Consider the following 11219-nt stretch of genomic DNA (forward strand, 5'->3'; position numbering starts at 1 on the left):
TGGTTACATAAAATGCAAGCCTAATTTTTCTAATTAGATAAACAAAAAAATCTCAAGTGTCTCCAATGGTAAATGTAATTATTTTTAAACTGAAAATAGATGTTAATGGAGGCAAGAGAGCAGTAAAATAGAAACTAATGTAAAATGGAAACTGATGCCAATAAAGGCAGGATAGCAGATAAAATGGAAACTAATGGCGACCGAAATTTACCAAGATTTTAAAATTTAGACAAAATATATGTCAATGGAAACAAGATAAGAGGTAAAATGGAAACTAATGGCAACCTGAAATTTTCAGATTTCAAAATTTTAATGTTTCCTTTAATGGTTTAAAACGCTGAGATAAGTAGAAAAGAAAATTTTGAAGTTGACTAAAAACTAATTGATTTTTTTATATATATTTATGTTAAGAATTGATTTTTCGATATATATTTTTGTTAAAAGGAATTAAAAAAAAATAAGTTTTAAATATTTAATTTTTAAATATCTTAACTATAAAAAGGATTTTAAAATAAAATCAGAAACTAAATACGGATATATTTTTTAGTTTTGTATATTATATTGATTAAATTTATTTAAATTTCAAAATAAATGGAAAGAAAATGAAAGAAAAGTATTTAAGTTATAAATATATATATAAATGATGTGTATATATATATATATAAAAGATGTATAGTGCCGAATTTTCTCGGAATTGAATTTTTTTCTTCCCAATTTTTATCGTATCGTATCGAATTCGAATCCGAATTCGAATTCGAACTTGGTAACTATGCAATAAACAGAGAGAGAGAGAGCAGCAGTAAAATCATGCGCTATATGATGTGAAAATCATTGCAGATAGATAAAGAGAAACAGTGCCTTTTCTCGTCATAAACAGTTTACGGTGAGATGCCGACCCTCAACGTCGGATAAGCACAGAGCGGAGCTTCTCTTCCAAGCGTCATTCCGCAAGCTTCTGTCATATCCAGCTGGGACGGATCGCCTTCAACTCTCCAGTCGAAAGTGTGCACCAACTGAGCCAGTGCAAGCTCAACGGTAGGAACAGCCAGGGAAGCACCTGGGCATCCTCTCCTTCCTGCCCCAAATGGTATCATGCTGAAGTCTGTTTGATCTGTTAAATTGATATGTTCGTCTTCCATGAATCTCTCCGGCTTGAATTTGGAAGCGTCTGCTCCCCACACATTGGGATCCCTCCCTATAGCCCACACATTTACCATTACCATTGTTTTCTTTGGTATGTAGTATGTTCCTACTGTCGCAGCCTCTACAGATTCGCGAGGAACAGCAAGCGGTGCCGCTGGATATAATCGGAGAGCTTCTTTCACCACACAGTGGAGGTATTTCATGGCTGACAGATCCGACTCCTTTACTTTACCGTGTTGGCCAACGACCGATTGGATTTCTTCTTGCAACCTCTTCATTGCATGGGGATTTCTAAGCAACTCACTCATTGCCCATTCTATCGTATTGGCCGTCGTCTCCTTGCCACCCCCGTACATGTTCTGCATGCAAAGTACACCAATTAATTCAAGATAATGATGAGGATGATAAATAGAAGGAAAGAGCATAATCTCAAGAGATATACAAGCACAACGACCTTCATGGTTTCCCGTGTGATATTGGTGTCGGTCTCAGCCATGCGGAGCAGCACATCCACGAAGTCTTGAACGCGAGGCTCTGCGTCCGCGTTTTTCTTGCCATTCGAGGGGAGGGCCACAAAATGATTCAGATTAGCATGCTCGTCTATCATTTTGTCTACGAATCCATAGAATGTTTTATGTATATTCTTGAGGCGTTGATTGATACCTTGCAAATCAAGCCAATCCAAATACGGAATGAAGTCTCCAATGTTGAACTCTGCTAACGCAGCTGTCATCTCTACCAGAAGATCATTAAACCCTTTGAAATCGCCACCCAATGTTGAAATCTAATTTCAACGCAGCTGCCAGAAACCGGTCAATAAACCTCGCCGGAAAGCTCTCGGGTTGATTTCAGGCAGAAGGAATAATCCGGCAAGGAGCTCCGATACAATTTGGAGCTGACACATGGTTCAGCCCTGACGTAACGCAACGTCATTTTCTCGGAGGTTAACGTTCAGCACTTGTTGGTCTTCCGATATGGTTATCCACCGTCGGATCTGCTCCACTTTCCTCCGCCGTTGATCACCTAGAGCTGCATACGAACCCACATCAATTCAATGTTTTGCGTGGAGTGAAAGGTTTATGGGTTGACCGCCGCGAGGAAATTTAATGTTTTTATTGTTGTTCGTAGGAAGTAGGTAGTTTGTTTTTATTTCCTTACGGCACATGGTATTTCTCATAGTTTTAGGTGGATATCATAAATTTCGTTATGGGCACGTTTTATTTTTTTATATATTTACATACGGCATGTATTAAATGTAAAAAAACGTATGTAATAAGTTTTTTTGAGTGTGTTGACTTTTATTTACATGTATTGCACACGGGAGGTAAATGTAAGGTGTTCGCAGCAGCGAAAAGAAGAACCAGAGGCTGTATGCACAGCAGTGCACAAATGTCTTTTGTAATGTTTTTGTGAGGCATAGTAAAACAGAGGTGTAAGAAAAACCATGTGTGGTTTTGCAAGTGCATAAAGAAAATGGTGGAGCGAATTTTGTAAGCCTGTGTAAGTTTTGCTTTTACAGCAGTATGTAAAATTGTTTTACACCAGTAAATGTGAATGGAGGTTTTACAGCAGTAAATGTTAATGGGAATTTTTCCAGCAGTGTAAATTCTCATATGGAGACACAGTGAATGTTTTTTTTGTTTTAATGAATAGAAATATTTTATGGTGAAATCCTCTGTTCCTCAGTGAAATTTTTTTAAGTCTTCTGTGTGCACAAAAGATCCTGGAGCAAAAGAAACAGAGCATTGCCTCTGTGTGTTTGAATATTTGGTTTTTGGTATTTTCCCCATTAAAAATACCCAACAGTGGTATCAGAGCAGGTTTAGGCTCTTTAAAGAAGTTAAAGAAGCTGAAGGGAGAAGGTTGTTGCTGCAGCAAAACTTCTCAGGCAGACAGAAGACAGTCAACAAAAGATTAAGGTACTCCAAAAGTTTTTTTTGTGTTGCTGAAGAAGCAGTGATTTGCTTTAAACACACAGTCAAGGATTTAGAGGCATAGATCAGAATACAAGGAATGGCCAGCACAAGCACTGGTATGGGTTTGTTTAACACCCAGCTCCCACAGTTTAATGGGAAAAACTATGACTACTGGGCAATAACCATGACAGCCCTGTTTGCCTCTCAAGACTTATGGGAAATAGTTGAGGAAGGTTTTGAAGAACCAGCAGATGAAACTGAGTTCAATGCATTAACTCAGGGAGAGAAGGATCTGCTGAAGAGCAATAGGAAGAAGGATTCGAAAGCCCGTATGTTGTTGTATCTAGCAGTAGACCAGAGTGTGTTTCCAAGGTTAGCAGCAGCTAAGACAGCAAATGAAGCATGGCAAACCCTCAAGACAGCCTATCAAGGCATGGAGAGAGTGAAGACAGCAAAGCTACAATTGCTGAGAAAGGATTTTGAGAATCTGAGCATGAAGGAGTCAGATAACATTGACTCATTCTTCACTCATGTGATTGGTGTAATCACACAAATGAGAACTCATGGAGAAACCATTGAAGATAGAAGGATTGTGGAGAAAATATTGAGGGTCTTACCCTCAAGGTTTGATGCCATAGTCACCACCATTGAAGAGACAAAGGATCTCTCAAACTATTCAGTTGACGAGCTACATGCATCACTGATAACACATGAGCAGAGGTTGAGTAGGAATGAAAACTCATCTCTTGAGCAAGCCTTTAAGACCCAGATGTCCTTTGGAAGAGGAAGAGGTCAAGGCAGAGGAAACAAGAGAGGAAGAGGCAGAAGCCAGAACAGAGGTGGAAGGAACAGCCCATCAAATGCACAAGGAAGAGGCAGCAATCCAAATCAGAACCAAGGCCAAGGCAGCAGCCAACAAAGAGAACAGTTTCATGCTCAAGGACAAAGGTATGATAAATCTAATGTTCAATGCTATTATTGCAAAAAGTATGGACATTATGCAAGTGATTGTAGAAAGAAACAGCATGATATGAACAGTAGACAAAATGCAAATGTTACAAGAGAAAACAACAGTCAAAATAATGTCTTGTTAGCTTGTAACATCGCTGAAACACATAGTGAGGACATATGGTTTTTAGACTCAGGTTGCAGCAACCATATGACAGGGAATATTGCCCTCTTTTCAGCCTTAAATCAGAATTTGAAATCAGAGGTCACACTAGGAACTGATAGTAAAGTCTCTGTTATGGGAAAAGGGGAGATAAAAATATTTACAAAACAAGGAGAAAGGAAAACCATAGCAGATGTCTACTATGTCCCCGGAATGAGATGTAACCTATTGAGTGTTGGACAGCTTATCCAAAAGGGTTACAATGTTTACTTTGTAAATGATGTGTGCACCATCATGGACATACCACCCAGCAAAAGATGCATTGCTGAAGTGAAGATGACAAGGAACAGGATGTTCCCTCTCCGGATCAGGGCAGACATGAAAAACAAAGGTGAAATTGTAGCAGTCACCCAAGAGGCCTTCCAAAGCGTGCCAAAGGATGAGAACTGGTTATGGCACTTGAGATTCGGGCATCTAAATTTTGGAGGTCTAAACTTATTGAGCAGAAAAGGAATGGTAAAGGGATTACCATTGATAGAGAAGCCGGACAGCCTTTGTGAAGGTTGTATATTGGGCAAACAACACAGAGAAAGTTTTCCATCAGGGAAAAGCATAAGGGCAAAGACACCCTTAGAGATTATCCACTCAGATTTGTGTGGACCAATGCAAGCTCCATCATTAGCTGGCAGCGTATATTTCTTGACATTCATTGATGATTTTACAAGAAAGACTTGGATATATTTCCTCAAGAACAAAAGTGAAGTCTTTGAGAAATTCCAAAATTTCAAAGCACTTGTGGAGAACCAAAGCGGGCTGCACATAAAAGTATTGAGAACTGATAGAGGAGGTGAGTATATCTCAAATGAATTCCTAAAGTTTTGTAGAGAAAATGGAATACATAAACAGTTTACAACTAGGTACACCCCACAGCAAAATGGAGTTGCTGAAAGGAAGAACAGGACCATCATGGATATGGCGAGGAGCATGTTGAAGGCAAAGCATTTGCCAAATGATTATTGGGCTGAAGCTGTAAATTGTGCAGTGTATATTTTGAACAGGTGTTCTACAAAAGCAGTGATGAACAAAGTGCCGGAAGAGGCATGGAGTGGGAGAAAGCAAGGAGTCACCCACATGAGAGTTTTTGGATGTGTGGCCTATGCACACATTCTAGATCAGCTAAGGAGGAAGTTGGACAGCAAAGGGGAGAAATGCATCTTCATTGGATACAGTGATGAATCCAAAGCCTACAGGCTGTACATTCCATCTACCAAGAAGTTCTTTGTCAGCAGGGATGTTCAATTCATTGAGGAAGAAGCTTGGGATGGAAGCATAGAGAAAACAGTGAATGTCAAGAACTGTTTGTCTCATGATGAAGATGAAGAGGAGGTGGCTGAAATACATCCCCAAACAGCAGCGCCAACACAAGGACAGCAAGGGACACCATTGAGGATCAATGAGAGTGCTTCTCCAAGCACACCACAAGGAGGAAATTCAAGTGCATCTTCAAGCACTTGCACACCAAGTGAACGAGGTAAGAAGTTTAGAAATCTAAGTGAAATTTATGAAGAAGGAATGAATTCCTTATTTGCCTTGTATTGTCATGTTGATGATCCTATTCATTTTGAAGAAGCTATTAAAGATAGGAAATGGATAGAAGCTATGGATGAAGAAATGAATGCCATAGAGAGAAACAAAACATGGGATTTGGTTGAGTTACCAAAAGGCAAAGAAGTCATTGGTGTGAAATGGGTCTACAAGACCAAGAGCAATGCTGAAGGCAAGATTGAAAGGCATAAAGCAAGGCTGGTTGTCAAGGGGTACAAGCAGCAGTATGGGAGAGATTATGAGGAGACTTTCGCCCCGGTTGCAAGAATGGAAACCGTGAGAGCAGTGCTGTCCATAGCAGCTCAAAACAAATGGAAAGTCTACCAAATGGACGTGAAGTCAGCATTCCTAAATGGATTGTTAATGGAAGAGGTTTATGTGGAACAGCCTCTCGGGTATGAGAAAAAAGGTGAAGAGCACAAAGTGTGCAAATTGAAGAAAGCTCTTTATGGGCTGAAGCAAGCGCCAAGAGCATGGTACAGCAGGATAGATTCATATCTATTGGATAATGAATTTGACAAATGTGAAGGAGAACCCACAGTCTACATCAAGGAAAAGGATGGTAAGATTTTAATTGTTGTCTTATATGTTGATGATGTGATTTTCACAGGTAATGATGATCAGCTCATTGAGAATTTTAAATCAGTCATGAAAGATGAATTTGAAATGACTGACATGGGTTTGTTGAGATACTTCTTAGGCATAGAAGTAGATCAAAATGAAAAAGGAATTTTTATATCTCAAGCAAGATATGTAAATCAAATTTTGAGCAGATTTAAGATGGAAGAATGCAAGGCAGCAATCACTCCCACAGTGATGGGATTAAAGCTCAGCAGAGAGGACAGCAGCAAGGATTTTGATCCTAGCCTGTACAAAAGCATTGTGGGCAGTCTTATGTATTTAACAGCAACTAGGCCTGATTTAATGTATGCTGTTAGTTTAATTTCCAGGTTCATGGAGAGGCCGAAGGAGGCACATTGGCAGGCAGCAAAGAGAATTTTGAGGTATGTGAAAGGTACCAAAATGTTTGGAATTTTATATCATGCCTCAGAACATTCAGATTTGGTTGGGTACACAGATAGCGATTGGGCTGGAAGTGTAGATGATCGGAAGAGCACTTCCGGTTATGTTTTTAATATGGGTTCAGGAGCCATTTCATGGGCTTCTAAGAAGCAGTCCATTGTAGCATTGTCTACAGCAGAGGCTGAATATGTGGCAGCTACAGCAGCAGCATGTCAAGGAGTGTGGATGAGAAGAATGTTGAGAAGCTTAGGCCAAGAGCAGGCAAAAGCGACAGTGATCTTTTGTGACAATAGCTCAGCTATTGCATTGTCAAAGAATTCAGTGTTTCATAAGAGAACGAAACACATTGATACCAGGTTTCACTACATCAGAGAATTGGTGAACAATGGAGAAATTGTCCTAGAACATTGCAGGACTTAGGAACAGGTAGCAGACATCTTGACAAAGCCATTGGATCAGAAAAGCTTTGAATTTTTGAGAAAGTGTCTGGGTATGACCGAATGCCCAGCTGTTGAAATTAAAGGGGAGTGTTGAAATCTAATTTCAACGCAGCTGCTAGAAACCGGTCAATAAACCTCACCGGAAAGCTCTCGGGTTGATTTCAGGCAGAAGGAATAATCCGGCAAGGAGCTCCGATACAATTTGGAGCTGACACATGGTTCAGCCCTGACGTAACGCAACGTCATTTTCTCGGAGGTTAACGTTCAGCACTTGTTGGTCTTCCGATATGGTTATCCACCGTCGGATCTGCTCCACTTTCCTCCGCCGTTGATCACCTAGAGCTGCATACAAACCCACATCAATTCAATGTTTTGCGTGGAGTGAAAGGTTTATGGGTTGACCGCCGCGAGAAAATTTAATGTTTTTATTGTTGTTCGTAGGAAGTAGGTAGTTTGTTTTTATTTCCTTACGGCACATGGTATTTCTCATAGTTTTAAGTGGATATCATAAATTTCGTTATGGGCACGTTTTATTTTTTTATATATTTACATACGGCATGTATTAAATGTAAAAAAACGTATGTAATAAGTTTTTTTGAGTGTGTTGACTTTTATTTACATGTATTGCACACGGGAGGTAAATGTAAGGTGTTCGCAGCAGCGAAAAGAAGAACCAGAGGCTGTATGCACAGCAGTGCACAAATGTCTTTTGTAATGTTTTTGTGAGGCATAGTAAAACAGAGGTGTAAGAAAAACCATGTGTGGTTTTGCAAGTGCATAAAGAAAATGGTGGAGCGAATTTTGTAAGCCTGTGTAAGTTTTGCTTTTACAGCAGTATGTAAAATTGTTTTACACCAGTAAATGTGAATGGAGGTTTTACAGTAGTAAATGTTAATGGGAATTTTTCCAGCAGTGTAAATTCTCATATGGAGACACAGTGAATGTTTTTTTTGTTTTAATGAATAGAAATATTTTATGGTGAAATCCTCTGTTCCTCAGTGAAATTTTTTTAAGTCTTCTGTGTGCACAAAAGATCCTGGAGCAAAAGAAACAGATCATTGACTCTGTGTGTTTGAATATTTGGTTTTTGGTATTTTCCCCATTAAAAATACCCAACACCCAAATCGTCGTCACTAAATTTCCGGTTAGCCAACATTCGCCAAATTATATTGGAGGTCACAGTAGAGATGGCCTCGCTCACATTCACACACATTCTTCCGCTCTCACTCTCCTCCCAAATTGAACGGATCATCGCAGACACCTCTTCCTCGCGCACACCCTTGAAGGACTCGATTCTTTTGGCAGTCAGGAGTTGTAATACGCATACTTTTCTCATTTGCCTCCAGTAATCTCCATATGGAGCGAAGACCACATCTTTAGAGTTGAAGAACATTAATCTCGCTGCAGTTGTTGAAGGTCGGCTTGCAAAGATCAAATCATAAGTTTTGAAAAATTGTTTGGCTGTCGCAGAAGAAGAAATTACGACTGCAGGGACGGAGCCCAAGCGGAGAAACAAAATAGGACCATATCTGTCAGCAAGGGCTTTAAGATTACGGTGAGCAAGCAGTTTCAATTGGTGCAGATTTCCAATGATGGGCCATGCAGAGGGTCCTGGTGGCAATCTGGCGCTAATTCTTCTTTTGTGTAACAGCCATATGAAGAAGAAAGAGGAGAGTATACAAAGAATGACTACTGCGGCAGGGCCCCCATCCGCTAATGTTACTGTTGCAGGCAAAGCTAGAGGGAGAAGCAAATTATGAAAAGCCATATCGCACACACCCTTTCTAAGTAGCGCACTCTATTTTTGGACGAAGCACTGCACTCTAGTTTTGGGAAAGGAAGAAAGTCTGCAGCTATTTATAGTCGTCAATGAGGCCACCACCAGAGTTGAAGTGGTTTTTCAGTAGATCAGTTTACCCCTTCCATTTTTTTATAACACATATTTATTTCCCAATCTATCCTTAGTAAAAAAAAATAAATATAGAAACATATATGTATCAATTACTAATTTCAAAATTTTCCAACCAATCCCCGAAAATTCCTAGAAAGAAAAAGCACATGGTCGCAAAAGAGGAGGGCTAGTTGAATTGAATTGAATTCGACGTTCATGAATTTATTCGTTCTTTTAATATATTTTTGTTAAAATAAATTTACTTTTAGTTTGATGATATAAATTTATTTGATTATTTGAGCGACGTCCTGTGGCGATTAAATTTTATACGAGTTTTCTTTAGTAATTTTATAGATGCTCTTTTGGTAATTTTGGTGAGATAATATATTTAGTAATCTTTTAATATATTGTGTGGGAATAAACCAATAAATAGATAACGACAAATATGGAAGAAAAAAATAACTCATGGACTATGACAAATATCTTTGGTGATGATAACTGAGGTGACAAATTATTTTTATTAATATTCTTTTAATATACCGTTTGAGAGGACATATCGATCACAATAAGGAGGAATACGAAGAATATTATTCTTAACCTTCTTTTAATTTCATGATATCTAAAAGTATTTAATATATTTTTATCATTTTATCATATTAAAATAATAATGATACTATGACCTCATCCATGATCATGATTACGATGACAATGTCTTTGATAATGACAATGATGATGATGTTGTTTTTCTTTTATATATTAATATAATATTAATAATAGATATTGATATTAAAATAATAATCATCTATAATCATGATTATGATTATTAATATTCTTTTAATATACCGTTTGAGAGGACATATCGATCACAATAAGGAGGAATACGAAGAATATTATTCTTAACCTTCTTTTAATTTCATGATATCTAAAAGTATTTAATATCTTTTTATCATATTAAAATAATAATGATACTATGACCTCATCCATGATCATGATTACGATGACAATGTCTTTGATAATGACAATGATGATGATGTTGTTTTTCTTTTATATATTAATATAATATTAATAATAGATATTGATATTAAAATAATAATCATCTATAATCATGATTATGATGATAATGTCTTTGATAATGATAATGATAATGATATTGTTTCTTTTTATATATTAATATAATATTATAATAGATATTGATATTCATAATAATGATGATTATGATGTGATGATGATGACATTGACAATGTCGATGATGACATGAGCAGGACGATGATGGCAATGATGGTGACAATGATGGCAATATATTCTTGTCAATATAAGTTTTTTTATGATGATGGTGATGACAATGAAGAGGATAATTAGGAGGACAATGATGAAAATGACAATGAGGTTGATGTTAATGTTGACATTGACGACGACGATGATGATAATATATTTTTATTGGTATAAGATTTTTTATGGCGATGTTGATGGTGAGGACATTGACAATGAGGATGGTGCTTAATATTCCTTCAATGATAATGATGATGATCTTATGAAAGTGACAATGACGACCGTGATAATATATTTGTATTAAAATAACTTATTTGATAATGATGATGATGATGGCGTCAAAGACGACATCAACGAAAATGATGATGATGGTGACAAAGGTCATGATGATGATGAGGGTGATGATAATAGTTACAATGACGACGATGACATTGACAACAATGATGATGATGAAGATGATGAGGATGATGATGGTAGCTATGGTCGGATGAGCGCAAGAAGGAGGATGAGGAGGATGATAATGAGTGTTTTGATGATGGTGATGATGGTGTTGCTGAGAACAATCGCAATAAAAATGGCATGATGATGAGGGTGAAGTTGATACTAATGACGACAACGATGACGATGAAAACGATGATGACAATGATGACAATGTCACCTTTAATAATGATGGTGATTATGGCACAACAATGAGAAAAGCATTCCAAGGTCATTGTAATTTGGGAGAAGCTTTACACGATCACCATTGCTTCAATCAGTTGGAAGGCGAGGAGGATTAATTTTGTGACAAATATTTTAAAGGTGTGATTTAATTTGGGTAT

At 37.7% G+C, this 11219-nt stretch overlaps 1 protein-coding gene across 1 annotated transcript; it reads right to left on the bottom strand.

Moving 5' to 3' along the window:
• Positions 1-878: 878 nt before the first annotated feature.
• Positions 879-9006, bottom strand: LOC149252122 (cytochrome P450 750A1-like). Its single transcript, XM_089454082.1, has 4 exons — positions 8351-9006; positions 7858-7918; positions 1586-1927; positions 879-1502 (listed from the first exon to the last, which is right to left on the bottom strand). Exons 1-4 carry the CDS (start codon positions 9004-9006, stop codon positions 879-881), a joined length of 1683 nt encoding a protein of 560 aa, XP_089310208.1.
• Positions 9007-11219: the final 2213 nt, after the last annotated feature.

This window comes from Pinus tabuliformis, chromosome 7 (assembly GCF_031772625.1).
Source record: "Pinus tabuliformis cultivar Carrire ecotype Pingquan chromosome 7, CPIR1, whole genome shotgun sequence".
Classification (NCBI taxonomy): domain Eukaryota; kingdom Viridiplantae; phylum Streptophyta; class Pinopsida; order Pinales; family Pinaceae; genus Pinus; species Pinus tabuliformis.